The sequence below is a fragment of the Haliotis rubra genome, unplaced genomic scaffold (genome assembly GCF_003918875.1).
Source record: "Haliotis rubra isolate DU_JTF1 unplaced genomic scaffold, ASM391887v1 Scf173, whole genome shotgun sequence".
NCBI classification, from domain to species: Eukaryota; Metazoa; Mollusca; class Gastropoda; order Lepetellida; family Haliotidae; genus Haliotis; species Haliotis rubra.
In genome coordinates this window covers 613,919-640,074 of record NW_025765703.1, presented here as the reverse complement: position 1 = coordinate 640,074, position 26,156 = coordinate 613,919, and the positions used below count along the sequence as shown (strand labels likewise).

Sequence of the window (26,156 nt, the reverse complement as noted above, 5' to 3'; positions counted from 1 at the left end):
TAATATGGTACATGATCATAGAATGTTTTCAGTGGAAGTTGCTGCTAATGCCCCTTGTCTTGTCTTGCAGGAAGACTGTCCAGATGGACAGCTGTCAAAGGAGAAGTTCAAGAATGTCTACGCCAACTTCTTCCCGGGAGGAAATCCAGATGCCTTTTGTGAGCATGTGTTCAGGTCATTTGACCGTGATGGAAGTGGGTCAATAGAATTCAAGGAGTTTCTAATGGCGATCAACATCACATCACAAAAAGGAAAAGCAGAGGACAAACTCAACTGGGCCTTTGACATGTACGACATTGATGGTAATGGAACCATTGAGAAGAATGAGATGGAGAGCATTATAGAGGTAAGGTGGACAGTTCATAGCAAGACTATAGTGGGTGCATTGCAGGGATAAGGTGAATATATAGCAGGGGTAACATGCATGTATAGCATGGGTGAGTTGAATATGTATCAGGGTTGAAGTGGATATATCTAGGGTGAGGTGAGATAGATTTATTCGGGTGAACTGGATATATATCTGGGTTGAGATAGATATAAAGAGGTGAGATAGATATATTGGGTGAGGTGGATATATAGCAGGTGTGAGATAGATCTGTAGAGGTGAAATAGATATATTGGATGGGTGGAGTAGGTGAGTCAGTGAGTAAGTATGGATTTACGCTGCTTTTAGCAATATTTCAGCAATATTATGACGGGGACCCCAGAAAAAGGCTTCACACACTGAACCCATGTGGGGAATCACCCTGGGACTTCACCATGACACGCAGATGCTTTAACCATTAGGCTACCCCACCACCAAAGGATAGGGTTGATATATAGCAGGGGTGAGATAGATCTTTAGAGGTGAGATAGATACATTGGGTGAGGTGGATGTATAGCCAAGTTGAAGCAGATATATTTAAGGAGAGAGATAAGTGTGAGGGTGATGTTATGTTGTTGGCTGGTGAAGTCACAATCAAACACCAAGCGTGAGCAGAAACTAATCAAGTGTCTGTATGCAGGACAGTGCCTTTGTTTTATGAGCCATCAATATCAGCAGCCACGACATCGCCGTCACAGATGGAGACGTTTATCAAATTGACAGGATACGTTTGTTATGATGGAGTTGTCAGTTGTCTGAGAGACACTGATGGCAGGTCATAATGGTAGGATGCAGGTACACTTCAGGAAAGGCCTTCTTGATTGACATTGGTGCCAGTTATTGACATAATTTGTGTCATCCGTGAAGCAACACTAGTTATTTCAGTTCCACTAGTAAAGTCTAGACTGAATAATCGTGGAAACCAGTGTATCATGAGCTGTAGACAAAGGTCACTCATCATGATCCTCCAGAAACACAGGATATCTCCGTATATGGAACTGCTTGGTGTAGTACTGGCGTGTACATGATGATTGGTTGTAGGCTCGGTATTACCCAGGATGCTCAGTGCCAAATGTCACAGGATAGAACAACATATTCATCATATTACATGCATGACTTACATTTACTGAAATTCAATTGATGTGTTATTAATCATCAATTAAATGTTGTCCAAAATTGTTCACATATACAAACTCAAAATGATGGGATTCATTACTGTTTTCAGATTCCTCCATCATGGTTTTAGCATTAATTATTGCTAACAAAATCTTAGCTTTTCACTAGAAATATTTTTAGAAGAAGATCATGCTACTTTGATTTACACAAATATAATTTGTACTGCACTGTGTAACATACATTCATATCAATCACCATTTAGATGTCCTTTGAAATACATCATCAAATGAACTAAGTATAAAACTGACTTATCCAATGATTGCCTTGTAAACCTAATCAGGTTTGCCATTACTGATATTTGTTGACATGAACTCACCATATCACATTATGGGTTAATCCCAATTGTCATGTCGTAACTGAGATGTAAGAAGCACGCCAGAATAACATGATTATGGATGATACAGCCAGTATGAATGGGCTGATAATGCTTAAACTTAGTTATGTCCGTATATGTAAGCAATCTCTAATATTTATTGTCTAAAACCTTGTGTCTGGACATTGTTCGTACACGTTTATGGAGGCTGCCTGATACAAATAGGGATACTTCGAGTTCACGAGCCGTAGAGGATTGATGTACTCTCTATGTCAGTTGATGTCCACAAGCCCTGTACTCTCTATGTGTACGTTCCAGTTGATGTTCCACAAGCCCTATGTTAGTTAATGTTCCACTCTATGTTAGTTGATGTTCCACAAGCCTTGTCATGTTAGTTGATGTTCCACAAGCTGTCTATGTTAGTTGATGTTCCACAAGCCCTGTACTCTCTATGTTAGTTCTCTCTGTTAGTTGATGTTCCACAATAGTGATGTTCCACAAGCCCTGTACAAGCCTTATACTCTCTCTCCACAATACTCTTTCTGTTAGTTGATCTTCCACAAGTTAGTTGATGTTCCACAAGCCCTGTACTCTCTATGTTAGTTGATGTTCCACAAGCCCTGTACTTCCACAAGCCCTGTTAGTTGATGTTCCACAAGCCCTGTACTCTCTATGTTAGTTGATGTTCCACAAGCCCTATACTCTCTCTAGCCCTGTACTCTATGTTAGTTGTTCCACAAGTTGATGTTCCACAAGCCCTGTACTCTCTGATGTTAGTTGATGTTCCACAAGCCCTTATACTCTCTCTGTTAGTTGATATTCCACAAGCCCTACTCTCTATGTTAGTTGATGTTCCACAAGCCCTGTACTCTCTATGTTAGTTGATGTTCCACTCTCTGTTAGTTGATATTCCACAAGCCCTGTACTCTCTCTGTTAGTTGATGTTCCACAAGCCCTGTACTCTCTATGTTAGTTCTATGATGTTCCACAAGCCCTGTACTCTCTCTGTTAGTTGATGTTCCACAAGCCCTGTACAAGCCTTATACTCTCTCTCTCTGTTAGTTGATGTTCCACAAGCCCTGTACTCTCTCTGTTAGTTGATGTTCCACAAGCCCTGTACTCTCTATGTTAGTTGATGTTCCACAAGCCCTGTACTCTCTATGTTAGTTGATGTTCCACAATGTTAGTTGATGTTCCACAAGCCCTGTACTCTCTATGTTAGTTGATGTTCTGTACTCTCTGTTAGTTGATGTTCCACAAGCCCTGTACTGTACTCTCTATGTTCTGATGTTAGTTCCACAAGCCCTGTACTCTCTATGTTAGTTGATGTTCCACAAGCCCTGTACTCTCTCTCTCTGTACTCTCTATGTTAGTTGATGTTCCACAAGCCCTGCTCCTAGTTGATGTTCCACAAGCCCTGTACTCTCTCTGTTAGTTGATGTTCCACAAGCCCTGTACTCTCTTTGTTAGTTGATGTTCCACAAGCCCTGTACTCTCTATGTTAGTTGATGTTCCACAAGCCCTGTACTCTCTATGTTAGTTGATGTTCCACAAGCCCTGTACTCTCTATGTTAGTTGATGTTCCACAAGCCCTGTACTCTCTATGTTAGTTGATGTTCCACAAGCCCTGTACTCTCTATGTTAGTTGATGTTCCACAAGCCCAGTGAGTGTACTTTCTGTGTTATTTAGTGTTCCCCAATCATGTATTTTGCTGTGATCTAACAGTGTAAATTGTCTCAGTATGCCACTCCTAGTGTGATCAAGATATGTGCTGTACTGTAGAGAATCCTCACTGGACTCGTGATCTGTCAACAAAGGGTGACTGAAATAGCAGAACTCTGAGGCTCCTGCAGGTGTAATATGTTTGATATCAAACAACACGAGGAAAGATTGTATTTATTTTCCCGTATATTTCTGAAGCATGAAGTACTCTAAGAATGTTTTAATTGGAATATCACATTATGTTTGACGTCATCTTACACGTTATGAGGCACATCATGATGGAAGAAAATATTGACGTGGACTACTTTCTTCCTCCAGGTCATCTTTTCGAATAACATTCCACTTACATGTACACAGTCTGTATATTCTGTGTACAGAACACTCCACAAAAGGGAGCACATCCTGCAACTAACTTCAACTTGAAATTGGTATCAGGGATCAAGCAGAGGAGACAAATCTTAGTTCAAACATTAATGTAACTACAATTTTGTGATAAAAGGCTACTAGGCAAGATGATTGACAACTTTGAATTGTATTTCCCAGGCTGGTTGAAATGTCTCAAAGCTGCAGTCAATATTTTCTTGTGTGATTTTGTCTTTGATAACCTGGAAATAGTTAGCACATTGTTTTATCACAGCTCCCCTACTTTACCTGTGACTTGGCTAGGGGTGCTCAATATGATTACTTACTGATGTTTAAGTCAGTTTAAACATTTTGAGTTAACTTTATGATATTGAATTAAATCATGAATAAAATCAACAAAATACATTTAAGACTAAAACATAAATATGCTTCTCATGATTTAGAACAAGATTCATGGGTGTACCTCATGCTATTCCATGCATTATATATAGCTTATACGTGGTAGTGTATTTACTTTGTTTAATCTGCACTCTCTTCAACACAGCAGTTTTCCCCCAGGTTCCAATTAAAGCTACTTGCAGCTTGGTAGAGAAGGTGGTTCGGGGCACTTCTTGAAGATGAGTGCTCAATAAAGTATAAGTCACTTGACTTGTGCAATCAGCCAATAGGAAAGTGAACTCAGAAGATGTGTGAAGTATCCTGCTGAAAACACACACACACATGCAGACACACATGCACACACATAATATATATATATTTACTGGTGAAGGAACCACACTCCCCCCCCAAACGCAGTAGTGTGGAAGTACTCAGGCATTAAACCATCATATATATTATACAAACTGATAGCATATGCTCAACTGCTGGCTCTTACAATAATGAATTTAGTATTCATCATTGTTCTTGCTGGTGCAGAGCATCAGGTACTGACAGAGCTAGGTCAGCTGGCAGCAGCTGTATATCGTCCATGCGATAAAATTCAGCTGTTGTAGGGTTTGTAAAACTGTTGATTGCAGATTGAAACTATGTAACTATAATACAGAATATAGATAGTTGAATATTATAAATGGCATTACCTCACAAAAGGCTTAGGTTAATGGTTTCATAGTTGCATGTTTCAAAGAGGCCTGATAGAGGATGCAGGTGAAAAATATCCCAATGTCACACTCATGAAATAATAGTTTACAATGTAAATCATAATCGTATATATAATCAGCGACATAAAAGAACACAACATTCTGCTGCTTTTTGTGTGTGTGTGTGTGTGTGTGAGAGAGAGAGAGAGAGAGAGTGTGTGTGTGTGTGTGTGTGTGTGAGTGCGTGAGTGAGTGAGAGGTCAGGCAGGAGGGAGAGGTGTTGTCAGCCTGGGGGGTGGGGGGGGGGAAAAGAGATATAGTCAGCTAAATGTAAATTCTGCCACTTTCAAATAATTTGACTGTAAAAATCCCATGTATATCTGAATTAAGCCTTCAAACATATAAACATAAACGTTGTTTGTTTCTCTTTTACTACTATGAATGAAAACTGAAACGGTCAGTGAAGATTCTGAAATGATCTTTATCAAGTTTGTTCAAATCAGCTTTATCTGAAGAACCTTCTGGCTTTCACTGCAGTTATGCTAAAACTATTATTTTAGGGCCATTTTATCAGGTAGTTTGGTTAAGTTTGTGGCTGGCATGCAGCGAGCTTCAACATAGACAGTTTGTATCCCACGACTGTTGTTTCATCATTCACTCTCCCCTACAAAGATCAGTTGGATGAAGGTGAGCTGCAGAGCTCCAAGCTCTCTGTCTTATGTAGGTCAGTGACATGCATGCAGCAGACTGTATGTTTGTAATTATGAAGGTGATATTTCAGATTGCCTTAAGCTGTAGTTGAAACCACTACATACAAATTATTATACAGAATTTGAAATGAGGCAATTGGTGGGAAGTGACAGCTGGTAAACTCCAGAATACGTCCTAAAAACAGCATCAAAGAAATACTGATTAGAAATCTGCTTTAGAGTCAGCTTCACAATGATTCCTTCATATCTGATTTTTTCCCAGAAAAATCACTTTCCAAATTGGCTGTGTACATACCAAACCATAGCAGGTCATTTCACATCAATAACAGTAGAAGCTATTGCCAAATCTGCCATCTCAATGATTAGTTTACCAAATGTGTAGCCTCCTTCATCCTAGACTTATGCCTTAGTATGTACTGTCGGTGGAGAGTCAGCCCCTTCATCCACTAATAATTGTCTCATAAATATAGATAATGGTTCCCTATCTAACCTGCACTGTTATATTCGTCCCATGTTTGCCTACATGATCTGGGTCACCTTGAGGTTGAACGTTATTTCCGTTATGCTCATAATGCCTCAATAAAGGAGACATCCAATTAAGGGCCATGACTGTTGCCCTGTTTCCCCACTAATAATGTTAATGGGCCCTCGGACTGCATGGCAGAATGCTGTACCTACATTTCTGCTCTTGTGACTGGCAGTACAATCTCTGGTTTGGCCTACAGTGTTAAGCAGTATTTACTCTCTATCATACTACTACTTTTAAGTGAGTTTTATGCTGCTTATAATGTGGTCAGTGGTGATGTGCATATGTATGATGTATCAAATCCACACCCTAAAGCTTGCATTATTCCTGCTGAGAATGGACCATTGTGAGCTCATGGGGAGTATCCAACCCAAGCTGTCTAATTAGTGTCTAATCATCTCATTCTACAAGGCCCATGTTCTCTACGAGATGAACAGCGGCAACAAACAAAGTCTCATGCCTACCGTGACACCACATGTAACATGGTTTCAGTGGATGCCATAACCACATTCTTAGACACTGTCAGGGGTTAAGTTGTCAAACATTGTCACTCACTCACTCTCCATAACCAGTGTTGCTCTATTTGACCTGACTTGTAGTCTGTGCTCTGTACATAGAACCACATGCCACCTCTATGTCAGTTACTTTCACCTGACTGGAGCTTGAGAACAAAGGGGCAGTTGGGAAGAGACTGTAGACTCGCAAAAACAGTAGCCTTGAAAGGATAAGAGAGACAACTTGCGACTACATTCCTGCTATACTGTATAATGGTTTAAACTGGCGTTGTTGAGGAATACTTAACTGAGCTTCAACCTCAATTAAAACTTTAATTTTTTTATACAATGGAGATATTTTCTTTGATGGATTGTATATCAGATATTATGTATCTTTTGCTTTCATTTTGCAATTCCTTTTCAAATAGCATGACAATCTATGTTTGTCTTATTGGAATATTGACATTTGGGTTTATTAAACAGACAGCTGAAGGGCATTTTAAGGCATTTACTCCGGCCTCGATATCACCTGCTGGAGTCAGAAGTGGCTGTAATTGTATAGCATGTTGTATGAAGGAGAGAAGCAGATAGGAGAGTTGCTTCTACAGGGATTGTGCCATTTCCATAGAAAGTGATTCTGGAATCTTTATGTTCAGGGCTTGTCAAAGCAGGATGTCATCCATTTTGGCAAAAAATTATAGACTGATCTCAACGAGAATGTATCAAGTTTTGCTCCGAGTAGCACAAGTCTTCTCATGTACAACTCTTGACATTTTCCACCTCTTAAACCCAGGGCAGCGCTGCATCCCTGCCTTTGTGAAGGATTCTCTTTGCGTCAATTATGTTCCACCAGTTCCAATCTAACAGAAAATTTGGTGGTTATTCATTTCAAGAAGGGTTTTATACTCCCTGCCGTCATGACAACGGACGTCATAAGTATTACATGTGTTCGTGTGGAGAAATATCAAGTTTTGTCACACATAAAAAAGATAAGTTTATGAAAGGTCTAAAAGTGATGCATTCATCTCTTGGCAGTGCTAGATCAATATTATCCAATTATACTGTGCTATATACAGAGACGTTCCACTGCCAACCCTGGCACCAGGGCATCAGGCGCCAAGACCTATATCACTGTCAGGAACATTGGAACTCTCTGTAATTGGTCAGATATTGGTATAGCTTGACCAATTACAGTAATTCACATGGGCCACACCAAATGCTTGTCCACACTCATGGTTGCAACATTATTATGTCTTAAATGCTCTTTAGCACTGAACATGTTAGTTGATATTCCTGACCATAGATGCTTTTTGTAATATTTGAAATTGCCACAATCAAGCCTTGTTATTGTCGCAAGAATGACCTTTTCTACTGCGGAGAAATGAGATCCATGATTAGTTTATGAGAGATAGGGAGACATCAGGCTTTGATATTTAAACATGCTTCTAACCTCAGCCACACAAAAAGAAAATCACTTTACAGTCGCTGAAACTATTTCAGAGAAAATGCCTTTGGTGTCAATTCAAATGGAAAAATGTAATTTTCAGAAAACAAAAATTTCAATTATAACACTTCATTAGTTTTTGTATTTGATGTATTCCCACTTTAGTGTGAGCTATATTTTATACATCCCCTGGTAACTATTCTCAGCAAGGTTGGGTTGATATTGTTCTGATTCCAAACATTTGGTTTCAATAAAGTCACGTGGCAATAAATGTGATTTTCTTCACAAATTGACCTCTGTGTGGTTTAATTCCTTATCACAATTTTTGTCATAACTCATTCTTCCTAAACTTTTAACAGGCTCATCTGGATAGCCACATGCACTGTGAGAAAGTTGGCTTATTGCTAAAACTACCACTGAATAACTGTTTCAAGAATAGGTTACTGTTTCAACACACTTTGATTATGAAATTTTTGGGAATTTGTTGCACAGTGGCCTAAGGTATTGCTAATGGTACAGTAATTTGCTGGAGAGAGTTGTATCTCTTGAGTTCTACCAGGATCTGATTGTTGGAGTGCAGATTCATGGCAGTTGTCATCCTTTGTCTGTCAACACTGTACTCAATTTCATTGAATCTTTATTGTCTGAGTCCTTCTTCATTTTCAGCTTTCCAACTAAATTAAAACCAACAATATTGTTCAAAGCTAATGAAAACCCAGTTTGCTCACTCACTCACTCACTCACTCACTCACTCACTCACTCACTCACTCACTGAATTTTCAGAAGTTTTATGTGAAGCAATAGGAGTTATAATCATCATACAAAGCTCTTTGTAGAACAGGTTGTTGATCACCCCAAATCAAGGTTTACACTAACTGTTGAGGTCTTCCTAAGTATAACACCAGGAGGAACTGTACCAGGTGTCATGGAAACTGGGACTTCAATTGTCATGTAGGTCATGTGGTCATTGGCGTCTTTCAGCCTTGTTTCCTTCAAGAAGGTTTTTCATTGTTTCCAAATGTCTGTACCAGTACTTGTGAGATCTCCATCAAGTGAAGCCCAGCTGACTAATGCAATCCTTCACCACATGAAAACCCTAGAGAAATCTGCAGAGTCCTGATCTGTTACCTGAAAGTGAATACTTGACACATGAAAACAACTGCTTCTCAGAATAGTCAACTTTTGCCACCACTGAGACCAGCTATGGTTCACTGCCATGTGGGGACTGGCCTCCTGCCTGACTGGGTGACAACATCAAGTTAACATTATCTGTCATCTCTCTCACCAGCCACTGCACTAGGTGTCAACACCACTGACAAATATAGAAATATTGCTCACATGTGCACTCACATGTGCAAATCCAACGACTTGCCATGTGTGGCTGAGTGGAGAGATAAAGCATTGTATTACACCAAACTCATCCACTGGCAGCTTTCTGATGTAACATCAGGAACGTCGGCTTTTTCAGCATGGTACGAGAATGCGATCACACAACAAAGCTCAAGGTTTTATAGTTCCACTTCATGAGTTACTACATTATTGTTCAAGGAGAAACATTTGTCATTGAACAAGCAGATAGGCTGGGGAATGTCAGTATTGGATTATTACTGCATGTTGTGTAGTTTTAAATGAGTTTTTTAAGGGCTGCCTGTGTCTCCAACACCAGTTCTTGAACAAGAATAGTATCACTGACCTGGGGACTGGTGTTACTGACCTGTGGACTGGTGTTACTGACCTGTGGACTGGTGTTACTGGACTGTGGACTGGTGTTACTGACCTGTGGACTGGTGTTACTGACCTGTGGACTGGTGTTACTGGACTGTTACTGGACTGTGGACTGTGGTGTTACTGACCTGTGGACTGGTGTTACTGACCTGTGGACTGGTGTTACTGACCTGTGGACTGGTGTTACTGAACTGTGGACTGGTGTGGACCTGTGGACTGGTGTTACTGACCTGTGGACTGGTGTTACTGACCTGTGGACTGGTGTTACTGTGGTACTGTTACTGACCTGTGGACTGGTGTTACTGACCTGTGGACTGGTGTTACTGTGACCTGTGGACTGGTGTTACCTGACCTGTGGACTGTGGACTGGTGTTACTGACTGTGGACTGTTACTGGACTGGGGACTGGTGTTACTGACCTGTGGACTGGTGTTACTGACCTGTGGACTGGTGTTACTGGACTGTGGACTGGTGTTACTGAACTGTGGACTGGTGTTACTGACCTGTGGACTGGTGTTACTGACCTGTGGACTGGTGTTACTGACCTGTGGACTGGTGTTACTGACCTGTGGACTGGTGTTACTGACCTGTGGACTGGTGTTACTGACCTGTGGACTGGTGTTACTGACCTGTGGACTGGTGTTACTGACCTGTGGACTGTGGACTGACCTGTGGACTGGTGTTACTGACCTGTGGACTGGTGTTACTGACCTGTGGACTGGTGTTACTGACCTGTGGACTGGTGTTACTGAACTGTGGACTGGTGTTACTGACCTGACCTGTGGACTGTTACTGACCTGTGGACTGGTGTTACTGACCCTGTGGACTGGTGTTACTGACCCTGTGGACTGGGTTACTGACCTGTGGACTGGTGTTACTGTGGACTGGTGTTACTGACCTGTGGACTGACCTGTTACTGACCTGTGGACTGGTGTTACTGGACTGTGGACTGGTGTTACTGACCTGTGGACTGGTGTTACTGACCTGTGGACTGGTGTTACTGACCTGTGGACTGCTGTGACTGGACTGTGGACTGGTGTTACTGACCTGTGGACTGGTGTTACTGACCTGTGGACTGGTGTTACTGGACTGTGGACTGGTGTTACTGACCTGTGGACTGGTGTTACTGACCTGTGGACTGGTGTTACTGACTGGTGTTACTGACCTGTGGACTGGTGTTACTGACCTGTGGACTGGTGTTACTGACCTGTGGACTGGCTGTTACTGACCTGTGGACTGTTACTGACCTGTGGACTGCTGTTACTGACCTGTGGACTGCTGTTACTGACCTGTGGACTGGTGTTACTGACCTGTGGACTGGTGTTACTGGACCTGTGGACTGGTGTTACTGACCTGTGGACTGGTGTTACTGACCTGTGGACTGTTACTGGACTGTTACTGACCTGTGGACTGGTGTTACTGACCTGACTGTGGACTGGTGTTACTGACCTGTGGACTGTTGACTGGACTGGTGTTACTGGACCGTGGACTGGTGTTACTGACCTGTGGACTGTGGACTGTGACTGGTGTTACTGACCTGTGGACTGGTGTTACTGACCTGTGGACTGGTGTTACTGACCTGTGGACTGGTGTTACTGACTGTGGACTGGTGTTACTGACCTGTGGACTGCTGTTACTGACCTGTGGACTGGTGTTACTGACCTGTGGACTGGTGTTACTGACCTGTGGACTGGTGTTACTGACCTGTGGACTGGTGTTACTGGACCTGTGGACTACTGTTACTGGACTGTGGACTACTGTTACTGACCTGTGGACTGGTGTTACTGACCTGTGGACTGTGTTACTGACCTGTGGACTGGTGTTACTGACTGTGGACTGGTGTTACTGACCTGTGGACTGGTGTTACTGACCTGTGGACTGGTGTTACTGACCTGTGGACTGGTGTTGTTACTGACTGTGGACTGGTGTTACTGACCTGTGGACTGGTGACCTGTGGACTGTTACTGGGTTACTGTGGACTGACTGGTGTTACTGACCTGTGGTTGACTGGACCTGTGGACTACTGGTACTGTTACTGACCTGTGGACTACTGTTGTTACTGGACTGTGGACTGGTGTTACTGACCTGTGGACTGTGTTACTGACCTGTACTACTGTGACCTGTGGACTGTGGTGTTACTGGACTGGACTGTGGACTGGTGTGTTACTGACCTGTGGACTACTGTTACTGGACTGTGGACTGGACTGGACTGGTGTTACTGACCTGTGGACTGGTGTTACTGGACCTGTGGACTGGTGTTACTGACTGTGGACTGGTGTTACTGACCTGTGGACTGTGGACTGTGGGTGTTACTGACCTGTGGACTGGTGTTACTGACCTGTGGACTGCTGTTACTGACCTGTTACTGACCTGTGGACTGGTGTTACTGACCTGTGGACTGGTGTTACTGACCCTGGTGGACTGACCTGTTACTGGTGTTACTGACCTGTGGACTGGTGTTACTGTTGACCTGTGGACTGTGTGGACTGGTGTTACTGGACCTGTGGTGTTACTGACTGTGGTGTTACTGGACTGTGGACTGGTGTTACTGGACTGTGGACTGGTGTTACTGGACTGTGGACTGTTACTGGACTGTGGACTGCTGTTACTGGACTGTGGACTGGTGTTACTGACCTGTGGACTGGTGTTACTGACCTGTGGACTACTGTTACTGGACTGTGGACTGGTGTTACTGACCTGTGGACTGCTGTTACTGTTACTGGACTGTGGACTGGTGTTACTGAACTGTGGACTGGTTGATTACTGATTGCTGTTACGTGGACTGGTGTTACTGAACTGTGGACTGGTTGATTAATTCTTGGACACAAATTGTTTTGTAATATTTCATCTTATTTGGCTAGTTGTTGGAAACACACACAAGACACACATCACACTCAGTGGATAAGACAAACAAGTGAATTTGAAACGTTTTTCTTATAAGAGGTGAGAATAAGACTACGAATCTCTAGAAAGCAACAGTAAATCATCAAGCACAAACTGAATGCCAAAGACTCACATGAAACAAAAATCACCAACACACATCTGTGAAATGCTACATCCTTTCCTTTCCAACCGATGTTATTACAGGTACAGATCATCACAAGAGGCATTTCTGAAAAGTGCAGACCCCATAGACACTTCTTTGTTTTGAATGTCTAGGTTGCAATGTGTAATTTTCAGAAGCTGTACCTTCTGAATTTGCTCAGAAATATTCCAAAATGTCCTGAAATGTTCTTAACCCTTCTGTTCTTGTTCCAGGCCATCTACAGCATGCTGGGGAGCCATCTGTCGGAAGATGTCACAGACTCGCCAACAGTACGGACAGAAAAAATATTTGACACAATGGACGTGAACAAAGATGGCGTATTGACAAAGGAGGAGTTTATTAAAGGTTGTATGGAGGACACGATGTTGTACCAGATGCTGACAGCAGATGCAGAAGCCTCGAAGGAGTAATACCACACTCTCATTCCACATGCCTCACCAGGAAAATGGGCCTTAACATGCATTTTCAAATCAAAAGATATATGTATTGGATTTATGCAAGGGAAATAACTCTGTGCACAGAGAGAGATGAGTAGGTGAGACAAAGGTCAAGGTCAAGATCATTCACAGGAAGTGATTCTGTAACAACTGATGTCATCACTTTTCAAGAATTATAAAGAAGCAAACTGAACTCAGCCAATACAGTTATTAGCTTACCACTAACACAAAAAGGTATTCTAAGTATGTCTTCTAGCAAAAAGTACTTTTGAATATAAAACTACCAACATTGATCCAGCCAATGCAGTTTGCATTCAATGAACAGTTTTAAGAGAAATTGAGGGCAATCATTTTCGAGCTGTGTACCTTCCTGGTTTTTTTTCTCTGTATGTATATAGATATGTGGAGAAAATGTTTTTGTTACAAAGGTAAATCTTACCTGATGCAGATGGATTACCCGGAGAAAGAGCCCACAACAAATTCATGTAATACGGACCAACTTCATATCACCATGGCAACTGTTTGTAAGAGCAGGGCCCTGTCTTTGTGGTGGAATCATCATGTTTGTATGAAGTGTATGCATGGTGTCATGCATATTGCATATGTCAGTGCTTTCTGTAGTAAGACCAGGCACCTGTATATATGTGTACAGGTGCAGCTGGACATATTCTAGAGCAGCTTCTGGTGACCTCAGCCAGATTGCAGCAGCTATTAGCATGACAGTTGCTTTAAAGGGGCTCTCTGATCATGGTGTATCATAAAGCTCAGCAATGGAGTAGTTAATGAATAAAGTTCATTGTGCTTGAAACAAGATTGAAAGATATGAAAATTTTAACAGTGGAAGTGCTTTACTGTCATTCAAAGAGCCCCTTTAACATTTTAGATTTCCCTCCACACATTCCCAAAACAGCAAGATTTATGTTGTTATCCCCCGTTAAGGTTTGGATGTGCATATACTGACAGATAGAGCAGGATAGTGGTTTAGTCGTGTCTTATTTGAACACACTTTATCATGACTGGAAAACCAGATTATGTTTTACAAATCTTTTAATGTGACATTACTCTATCTGCCCTTTGCAAAGATACCAGTCCTTTATACAAAGGGAATGCTCACATGACGGTGAATAGATTTTATAAACAAACCTTTCCTTACACTTCATGTAAACCCAAAAGCCAGTATGAAGTTTCTTGTTCAGAAAAGGTCATTATCAAAATCTGATCTTGCACTTTCAAGGCCTCTGTTCATAGAATCTTTTCGCATATTATACTCACACATTGACAAATATGAAACCAACAAATAGTTTGCCATTGCTTACATACTAGAGTTTGCATGAAGATGTCAAACCGGTTTTGTGTTGTATTTCCCCACCTAGACAGGTTCCTGGTTTAGTTGTACCAGCTCATGTCATTCAACTTGTGTCCTTTCCGGAGGAGATACCACATCATTCATCTTTTTAATACTTTTGTTTCCAGCCCAAGAGCTGCTGTATGTTCACATTTTGCATATCTATGTCATCTACCCACCAGGAGAAGGAATATTCTGCACATGTTGTGTCCAGAAAACAGAATGCCATATCCTGCCTTCAAGAAGCAGAATGGCATGTTGTGTGTTCTGGAGATGAAATGGCATGTTCTGTGTTCTTGAGGTGAAATGGCATGTTCTGTGTTCTAGAGGTGAAATGGCATGTTCTGTGCTCTGGAGGTGAACTGCCATATTCTGTGTTCTATGGTTGTAGAGGATGCTTGTGGAGGGTGATTAGCCTACTTGTGGCTGGTGGGCAAGGCAGATGCCACCTCTGAATGAGTGATGCCATCTTGACACTTTGTCAAACCGTTATCACATTTCAGCTGAATATATTCATATATATATATTACTTGTACTCTCTGTGGAGTTTATGTAAGTCTCAAATGTCTGTCCATGATTGTGTTCGCGAATGTGTGAACACCACACTGACATGAAGAGTAAACAGTCCACTATCTCTGACAACATCGGAATATCACACATGCATAAGAAACAACTTGCATTCACTGAACAGACCTGAAAGATGGGCTTTCTTTTCTTATCATCTCAAACTTTTCCATATATTTCAAAATTTTCGTAACATATGAGCCAATTGGATTATGACTGAAGCAAGAAAACAATGTCTGACGACAAAGGAAGTGATAAATTCTTCCACTTGAATCGTAATTTGACCATCTTCCCTGAAGGCTGCTGGACCTTTTACGAATGCTTCAAAGTTCATTGATTCTCTAGAACACTGCACTATCAATATTTTATAAGTGCTTCAGGGCTGTAAACATGCCGGCTCAGAAGCTTATGAACAAGGGTAACTCCATTCTGTTTGTTACCAGCATGGCTGGGGACTCTACATTGTTGCATATAGAGGTTGTATCTCATGTCCGCTGTTACCACTGCACGCAGCAGGCTTGTTATCTGAAATATATCACCTCAACACCAGGCAACAATCAGTCACAATGACCTACCTAATCAGATTCTATTAGGCATCAAACACATAACTGCAGTGTAAATTTTAAGAAAACTCAAGTAGGATCTTGTGTTGTTTACTCTTCCATCTGTTGAGTTTCTTTGACCTGAAACTGAAAACTGAAAAGGAAAGAAGTTAAAACAATTTTGAGAGATTGGCTGACAAATTTAACATGGCAAAACAAATACTTAAGTTGCAATTTAGTGCTTTTAACTTGGCCTCCATGATCATTTGTAAAACACAGAATCTGTTGCAGGCATTAGTTACAATCTAAACGGTATCAAGTATTTGTTTAGAATGGAGCCAGATATGTTTCTTTACAAAAAATTAAATGATGCCCTCATGATGCAGTAGAATTAATTTTTAATACTGTATGGTAGTTCCTCTGTGCTAACAATCTAAATGAGCATTTCATTGTATCTTGCTTCAAGTTGAATGTGTGAGTGGTTTGCTTTCCTGAGTCATGTAAAAAAAATGTGCCCCCTTCCCCAAGCTGATGTCAGTAAAGTAAATTTGATACTTTCTTGCAAAATACAGTGAAATGTTGGTGTATGGCCTGGTGAATCTTGAAATGAATCATTCATTAGTGCACTTGTCAATGCTGTGTGTGCCAAAGTGTACTGCACCAGCCTGGCATGGCCATCAACAAGGTAACAGTAATGGTGTTCGGGCTGATTACATCAACTGTGAAAGGCAAGAACTGTCTATCTACTTTATTGAAGGTTCTGCTTCCTATGTTAGCACACATCTCTCACCACATCAATTACACGCTGCAAAATCATCATCAAACTACTTTATAAAGCCATTAGATAAGTATGTTGGGTCTTCATTAATCAGGAACTAGGGAAATCTGAAACAAAATTGAGCTTGGTGTATCTTGGCAAAGTGTCTTCATACATGTTTTCATACCAATTATCCAAAATACTGTTGTTCAACATTGGCTAAAGCATAATCCCAGTCTGTGAACAAACACCGAGGTCATGACCTTGGGTTATGCAGGTATATTGAATTACTCATTCATGGGTGAGGTGATCATATAGTTTTCATGACATATCGATTAACGCACATTTTGACTGTTGTCAAGCAAAAAGTTACCTCAATGTAGGTTAAAAACCAGGGAAACATGATATGATCGGTTGAGAGTATGTTTGTAAGTACCCTGGGGAAGACGTCACAATATCTTCTGTCAGAAGTTGCTAGTGGTTTCCTTGCACTGTGTATTGTGCTTTTAAGATAACGTTTCCAGTATCTTTGATATTGTTTTGTGTCTGTGGTTACGTGTCTCACTCAATTTGTAATGTGAGAAATCAGTGGCAGCTTGCAGGGGAGGATTCTGACAGACATGAGGACACTGGCAAAATATGTGTTTTTTGTGACCCCTTTCTATATTATGTGATGGAAACTATATTATATATATGAGAGACTGGTTTGTTACCAAGGATCATTGGTTGTACCACCAATTGGGTTGGAGGAAGCTGTTTATCAATCACCTTACAGAGATTGGGATTTTGCAAGACATTTGTGAAATAGGAAAACTAAATGTTGAAATTCTGTGAATAGTTCTTGTAACATCACATTGATGGACACTTCATTTGGCTGATTGAATGTAATCTTTTGAACTGAGACAAAATACACAAGTTCACATTTTGTTTTTATAGAAAATACCAGGGTTCCGACCCCATGACATATCAATGAAATGGTGAAGAGATGTCAGCAGCATTCCTACAAGCTGATCTACACGCATCGTTGTACTTGCTGTCGGGACGGAACATCCTGTCAGTAGACATCAGTCCATTGATTCCCATAATACTCTAGACTGACATGCACTTCAAGACACTCATTGGGCAATGAAGCTCCGGTGTGGAGCATTTAACTGGCTTCATATTGCATGATTACAGTGTTAAAAGGATTCACAGCATTGGTTTGATGTTAATGGAAACAGTTTTTGCAGATATATTTGACACAATGTAATTAGGTTTCAGAAAAAAAGCAAACTTATAACACTTCCTGACAAGAGAGTTACCATGTGTTAATACTTCCTGATAACTGTTTAGACTATGTTAGAGGGAAAATGTTCTGTTTTTGAATTATATATCACATTTGCCATCAGAACTTCATAGTTTATCATGCACTAGTTATTTGGGTGAACATATTTTTGTTCCTAGATATAAACTGTTTCATGCCTAATGATCTTTTTAAGTAGATGTATGAACTTTGGCCATGCATACACATCCCATCTCTGACAGTGTAAATTCAATTATTCTTCGGGAACATTGGCCATCTTCATGTCAGTATGTGTTGTATGGAAATGTGAGATGTCACAGTTGAACTGTCAACCCATCTGTGGCTATACTACCTAGGAAGTTCTTCCCATCAGTGGCTATGCCATGTAGGCAGTTCTTCCCATCAGTGGCTATACTACCTAGGCAGTTCTTCCCATCAGTGGCTATACTACCTAGGCAGTTCTTCCCATCAGTGGCTATGCCATGTAGGCAGTTCTTCCCATCAGTGGCTATGCCATGTAGGCAGTTCTTCCCATCAGTGGCTATGCCATGTAGGCAGTTCTTCACCCAAGGGGTAAATGTGTAGGTTTCAAAATATGGAACTATGCATTGCATATGAGCTTCACCACACTGACCCTGCTATAACGCTGTTATAACACAGTTATACAATACAGGCCAATCATCATGAAGGGAACAGTAATGCTAAACAATTCCAAGGAAGAAAAACATTCTGGTGTGCATATGATTGGTTGAAACTACTTTCTCTGTAAAGCAATTTATATTATATCTGGATTTTGAAACAAATATCAATACATCTCTAAACAACTTATTGAAAAATTATGCAGTATGGGATGATTGTTAGTTAATGATAGTCTGACATTTCTTCAGTATGAAACATGCCACAGCCTGGAGTCTCCTGTTATTAGTTCTGTACTGGGACAATTATTTACATAATATGGTATGTATGTCATCTTGTGGGCAAATGTAAAATTGTTGACAATGTTCTTGTTTAGTAAGTTTATAGGTCATTAAAAGTTTTTTTGAAGACAATGTATGTTAAATTTCCATTGATTTTGACTAATGTTTATATTTTGTTATGATACTATCCAGACATGTATGTTGACAATGGTCTGTTCTGACAGTGTATTGTCCTGTGTTCCATCACCATGATTGTACCCACCACACCAGGTTATACAATAGCATATTTCTATGTTCATAGTTTACTTGTATATTTGGATCCATTTAGCCTTACATTTTGGTGATGGGTAGGTGTTCTGCTACTGGCTTGTTGATAATCTTACCATGACATTTGTAGTAACTAGAAACATTTTGTCAAGTGCTGTTGAGTCAGATGCCATCTTCAAAATCCAATCAGACACTGCCAGACAAATGAATTCTCCATAACAAAGTAGCTGTCTAGTAACGGACTAGCAGTCAGATGTTACTGCCAGGATAGGGAGATATCATGGAAAGTAGATTGGAGCTGAATGTTGCCATGACAATGACTGTTTGGTGTTTGTAAGGCTCTGACTCAAAACACTGCCCAAGAATGATTAGCTATGTATAAGAAGGATGTCGTCAAGTTTCTGGGAGAAGCACATTTTATCAAGTGGCATTTGATGCATGTGACATTTGTTACCACATCTTCATGGGGGCAGTTCATATGTATGCACCCTTGGTTGTTACCAAGCATTTGAATGTACTTGCAGATATTTGATGACATCCCTTCTCACTAGTTTGCTGAAGCAGACTAGAAGTGTTTGGCTATGACTGACTTGCCTTGTACAATTAGCAGTACCTGTAGCTAGTGTCCTGTACCACATACTGTCCCACACACTCACCTGGCTGCCTGGAGGGGAGGGGGGCTAAGACGAGGGGGGGCAGTGTTGATGCTGAGAGACGGATATGGGCAATTTAAGTGTCCGTGGCATCGAGGGTAGATGGACCTTGAATATGATTGCTGTGGACGATGGACCTTCAGTGTAGATGGTGGATGTTGGTGGACCATAGGAGTAGATGTTGGTGGACCATAGGAGTAGATGTTGGATGTTGGTGGACCATAGGAGTGGATGGTGGATGTTGGTGGACCATAGGAGTAGATGTTGGTGGACCATAGGAGTAGGTGGGGGATGTTGGTGGACCATAGGAGTAGATGGTGGATGTTGGTGGACCATAGGAGTAGATGGTGGATGTCGCAGGACCATAGGAGTAGATGGTGGATGTTGGTGGACCATAGGAAAAGATGGTGGACCTTGAGGACCATAGGAGTAGGTGGGGGATGATGGTGTAGATGGTGGATGTTGGTGGACCATAGGAGTAGATGGTGGATGTCGCAGGACCATAGGAGTAGATGGTGGATGTTGGTGGACCATAGGAGTAGGTGGTGGATGTTGCTGGACCATAGGAGTAGATGGTGGATGTTGGTGGACCATAGGAGTAGATGGTGGATGTTGGTGGACCATAGGAGTAGATGGTGGATGTTGGTGGACCATAGGAGTAGATGGTGGATGTTGGTGGACCATAGGAGTAGGTGGTGGATGTTGCTGGACCATAGGAGAAGATGGTGGATGTCGCAGGACCATAGGAGTAGGTGGGGGATGTTGGTGGACCATAGGAGTAGATGGTGGATGTTGGTGGACCATAGGAGTAGATGGTGGATGTCGCAGGACCATAGGAGTAGATGGTGGATGTTGGTGGACCATAGGAGTAGGTGGGGGATGTCGCAGGACCATAGGAGTAGGTGGGGGATGTTGGTGGACCATAGGAGTAGATGGTGGATGTTGGTGGACCATAGGAGTAGATGGTGGATGTTGGTGGACCATAGGAGTAGATGGTGGATGTCGCAGGACCATAGGAGTAGATGGTGGATGTTGCTGGACCATAGGAGTAGATGGTGTACTTGGTTGCCCCTGAGTGTAAATGGGTTACATTGGTGGACCGTTTTGGTGCAGATGGTGGGCCTTGGGTGTTGCTGATAATGCTTGGTTGTAGATGTTGGTGATGGCAGACCATGGGTGTAAATGGTGTTCTTTGGCTGTAGCTGGTGTGCATTGGATGTGGGTGATGGAGCTACAGTGTAGAGGGTTGACTCAGGGTGTAGATGGTGAATCTACAGTGATTGATATAGGCCCCCCTTCAAGTGAGAGGAGCGTGTGAAGTGTAGTATGACCAGGGTATAAATTGTTTAAACAGGACCACAATGCCTACTCCCCTTACCACCATGCAACCAGATGAGTCAGGACTTTGCTGTTTTGGGAAATCCTTGTTACCTTGTTTGGGCATCATCAAATCAAGGGTGCACTTGTCAGAGGATATCAACTGCAATAAACATTCGATGAATAAATCACAATAACAACAATGTGAAGAGTTTTGTTTTTGTCTACAGCTGTCTGTGGTTCAGGGTTGCATCTTCTAGACTTATTGGTACAGGCATCCACAAAACCACTGAGTTAGTTGAGCCAGGAATATATGATGTTACAGTGAGTGTGAGTGAATTTAGTTTTTCGACGCACTCAGCAATATTCCAGCTATATGGCGGCAAGCTGTAAATAACAGAGTCTGGACCAATCAATCCAGTGACCAACAGCATGAACATCATTCTAGGAATACATGACACACACTCTGGATCTCTCTGGTCACCCCAACATCCTACCTCCAAAAGGAATACATGACACACACTCACGATCTCTCTGGTCACCCAAGATCCTACCTCCAAAAGGAATACATGACACACACTCACGATCTCTCTGGTCACCCAACATCCTACATCCAAAAGGAATACATGACACACACTCACGATCTCGCTGGTCACCCCAACATCCTACCTCCAAAAGGAATACATGACACACACTCACGATCTCTCTGGTCACCCCTACATCCTACCTCCAAAAGGAATACATGACACACACTCTGGATCTCTATGGTCATCCTACATCCTACCTCCAAAAGGAATACATGACACACACTCACGATCGCTCTGGTCCCCTACATCCCTACCTCCAAAGGAATACATGACACACACTCACGATCATCTCTGAATACATGACACACACTCACGATCTCAACATCCTACCTCCAAAAGGAATACATGACACACACTCACGATCTCTCTGGTCACCCCAACATCCTACCTCCAAAAGGAATACATGACACACACTCACGATCTCTCTGGTCACCCCAACATCCTACCTCCAAAAGGAATACATGACACACACTCACGATCTCTCTGGTCACCCCACACATCCGATCTCTGGTCAACCTCCAAAAGGAATACATGACACACACTCACGATCTCTCTGGTCACCCCAACATCCTACCTCCAAAAGGAATACATGACACACACTCACGATCTCTCTGGTCACCCCAACATCCTACCTCCAAAAGGAATACATGACACACACTCACGATCTCTGGTCACCCAACATCCTACCTCCAAAAGGAATACATGACACACACTCACGATCTCTCTGGTCACCCAACATCCTACCTCCAAAAGGAATACAAGACACACACTCACGATCTCATCCTACTGGTCACCCAACATCCTACCTCCAAAAGGAATACATGACACACACTCTGACGATCATCTCTGGTCACACCACTCACATCGCTCTGGTCTACACCTCCAAAAGGAATACATGACACACACTCACGATCTCTCTGGTCACCCCAACATCCTCCCTCCAAAAGGAATACATGACACACACTCTGGATCTCTCTGGTCACCCCAACATCCTACCTCCAAAAGGAATACATGACACACACTCACGATCTCTCTGGTCACCCAACATCCTACCTCCAAAAGGAATACATGACACACACTCACGATCTCGCTGGTCACCCAACATCCTACCTCCAAAAGGAATACATGACACACACTCACGATCTCTATGGTCACCCCAACATCCTACCTCCAAAAGGAATACATGACACAAACTCTGGATCTCTATGGTCACCCCAACATCCTACCTCCAAAAGGAATACATGACACACACTCACAATCTCTCTGGTCACCCAACATCCTACCTCCAAAAGGAATACATGACACACACTCACGATCTCTCTGGTCACCCCAACATCCTACCTCCAAAAGGAATACATGACACACACTCACAATCTCTCTGGTCACCCCTACATACTTCCTCCAAAAGGAATACATGACACACACTCACGATCGCTCTGGTCACCCAACATCCTACATCCAAAGGAATACATGACACACACTCACAATCTCTCTGGTCAACCCACCACAAAATAGGGTCACCCACACAGGTCATGCAAAGGAAACCTTTTTCGTCTTCTATCATAGATATATCCCTGTCTTTTTGAAACAAGCAGGAACTGGTTAGCAAACTGACAGAAGAGACGATTGTAAGTATTTATGAGTACTCTAGTGATGCTATCAAAATCCAGCTTGAAATAAGGTCCACTTCACCAAACAAACAGTGTTACAAGAGTGCCAAATTACCATTGTTCTCAAGAAAATACAATGAACAAACAACTGTCAAAACAATATTCATTTCTATTGCTAAGTGTCAGTTTAGCTCGCGTCTACATGTGATACATGCGATCGTGAAACGTGCCTGCCAGGAGTTGTGTGTCACTCTTGAATCTGACGGTCTTGGCACAGAGCAGCTTAATTGCACTCTGTTTTGAACGTATTAACTCTTATTGCTCCCAAAGTACATATTTCTTAACAGTGTAGTGTATTATATCATTAAGGAAATGAACGCTAGTTTTTGTAATCACATCCGTAGGTTCCATGTCCAGGGCAACGTCATTGTTTCTTCTTCTGTCCACCGTTGTCCATTATATCTATGTTTACATCTCTAGGGTTGGTCAGTCTGGCATTCCGACAGTATCCCGTGTACAGGATACGGCTGCTTGCTGGACTGATTAGAAGCTGAGTTGGAATCACAACTCGACGTATTTCTGTTCTTATTCTTTTATTAAAAAACCTACAGACAGAATTTGTCCAACAAAGCGATGCTTCGTTTTCATTCTGAATTAGTTCCAACATCGGCATACCTGTTGTCATCGTAATAGAATTACAAACTCAACCTGATACTAACGAAAAACGCCGATAAAAGTGACTTTTGGAAAACACAGAAGTAGTTGTATTCGGGAAAAGCATGGTACTCCAAAAACTGTGCAATTGTAGTTGAGCGTTTACGCCGCTTTTAGCAATATTCCAGCAATATCACTGGGACACCAGAAATTGGCTTCATGCGTTGTAACTTTGTTGGGAATCGAACCCGGGACTCTGGCGTGACGAGCGAACGTTTGAACCACTAAGCTACCCCACCGCCATCTTTCTTAGTGAATAACCACTCTAAGTGTTGTATTATACAGCAAGTGCTGCCGTTACCATTTGTCTATCATGACGTATGCATGACTTTCTTGTCTCTGTGTAATAGTTTTAAAATGGAACGTATGCATGAAGGACGTATGCAAAATAAAGGCAACAGAAACAATTTCTATTGTCATTAGAACTCCCTGACAAAACGGTCGATTCTGCCATTCCGACAACGCCATAATCATGTGTTTATGAATCACTTTTAAATAATGATGTAGGCAGGTGTTTGCGAACAGGTGAGCTATTCTGTCCTACCAGGAGCACCTGTCATAAACACATTGAAAGACAAGTAAATTGTTCACCTAAAATACCACGGGAATGATGTTACAAGTCTAAATGCGGGGGTGCATCCTCCCGTCTCAAGCGTTTTGTCGCCATAGACTATTCGGGTCACGTGGGTTGATTGATAACAATGGAACCTTTTGTTTCGGTCAAGACGTCACAGTGGTATACCCACAAACGTTGTGTCAACGGGGCAAATTGTTTGACTGTGACAAGCTGGGACAGAGACCTTTGGGTAATGCTGAAAAACTGAGGAACATACAATGATCCAGTACATTCAGAAAAAAAGGCCATCCATAAAGATATACGAAAAACACCGTGGAAGGATGCGGACGGTGGAGTTTAAGGCTTTGAAAACGACCCCAGTGTTGGAAGGCCTGGAACATCAACAACACCAGACATGATTCAGAGAATTACGATATATGGAGTTGGCAGACCGCAGCGTCACATTTCCAGCTCAGTAGACATTTAACGAGAGAACTAACCAACACCACAGACACGGTTTGTTTGTTTTTGTTTTCTTTAAAGCATCATTTGTTAGCAATAAAATTTCATGATTTTACATTCCCTGTACAGTGTCACGTGGATGGACATACCAGGGTTTTCGGGTTAAAAATGATAGGTCATAATTAATAATACAGTTGTCATAAGTGTTAAAAACTATGCACATAGAGATTTTACATTTTTTCCAGTATGTTTCAGTATTTTATAATGTACTTTTAGATCTACAAGTTTAAAAATTACAATCACTTCCAGTGACTTTGTAGCGATACACTATAAATTTAGCAAACATCAATACATAATTAAATAATTTACAGTCTTCAGAGTCTCCATTCAACCCATATAATACAACATCTCTGTAATTTGGATATACCTTATCTTGAATATTTGCTTTAGCCCATTTAAAATAGGAAAGCCAGAATGGCTAAATGAGAGCAAAAAAACAACATATAATGTCTGATAGTGTCAGCATTGCCACAGTGTTCACATAGTTAACTATATTTAGCATTTAACTTGTTCAGATATAAATTGCAAGGCAAAATTGAGTGAGGAATTTCAAACTGTAATTGTTTGTATTTATTTTCTAATTCTGAATATCAGCAACTTTTACACCGTTTACATCTGGGCACACATCACTTTGAAAAGAACAAGTCATATATGTGTAATAAACATTTTGACCAATAGCTCTTTTTATGGCATTGGTATACACTCTGTATTTTCTTTGCGAAATTTCTAATCCATATATCCTAGCTAATGTTTGTCTTTGCAGGAAATTTCCAATTTCTCTTAGTAATTGCCAAACATAAATAATACCTGCTCTTTCCAATCTGAGTCATATAAACTTTTTCTGTTTATAAGCACATTTTTATTGTTCCAAATAATTTGATTAAAATGTCAATATCTTTTTAAAGTGGAATTTCGAGATATTCAAGATATCCTTATAAAATAGTGGAATGTTTAAATTTAGTTTGTGTAGGTAAAAGTTGCAGTTTAATAAAAACTCAAGGGAACCTACAGTTTCTAATATTGGTTGAACGTGATAGCTCCAAAATTTCTTATTCTTGAAATATTTAGAAAGCCATACTGGTTTAAGTGCTTTACTAAAAAAATCAAAATCTATAGCTTTAACGCCC

At 41.4% G+C, this 26,156-nt stretch overlaps 1 protein-coding gene and 1 long non-coding RNA gene across 6 annotated transcripts in view; both read left to right on the top strand.

Moving 5' to 3' along the window:
- LOC124272791 (neuronal calcium sensor 2-like) overlaps positions 1-18,474 on the top strand; it is an 80,580-nt gene extending 62,106 nt beyond the window's left edge. For 3 of the 4 annotated variants that reach the window (XM_046707998.1, XM_046708000.1, XM_046708001.1), the window contains 2 exons: positions 71-346; positions 13,172-18,474. In XM_046707998.1, coding sequence (XP_046563954.1) covers positions 71-346; positions 13,172-13,369 — 474 coding nt within the window. In that variant the 3' untranslated portion in view covers positions 13,370-18,474. The remainder of the gene's footprint in view (positions 1-70; positions 347-13,171) is intronic. The other variant, XR_006897430.1, reaches the window with a different exon arrangement.
- A 1,518-nt stretch (positions 18,475-19,992) lies between these two features.
- On the top strand, positions 19,993-20,704 carry LOC124272792. 2 transcript variants are annotated; one of them, XR_006897431.1, is made up of 3 exons: positions 19,993-20,007; positions 20,176-20,415; positions 20,656-20,704. It is a non-coding gene; the product is annotated as an uncharacterized LOC124272792 (long non-coding RNA). The 2 variants fall into 2 exon arrangements; XR_006897432.1 differs by lacking the exon at positions 20,656-20,704 and adding an exon at positions 20,506-20,620.
- The last annotated feature ends 5,452 nt before the right edge of the window (positions 20,705-26,156 follow it).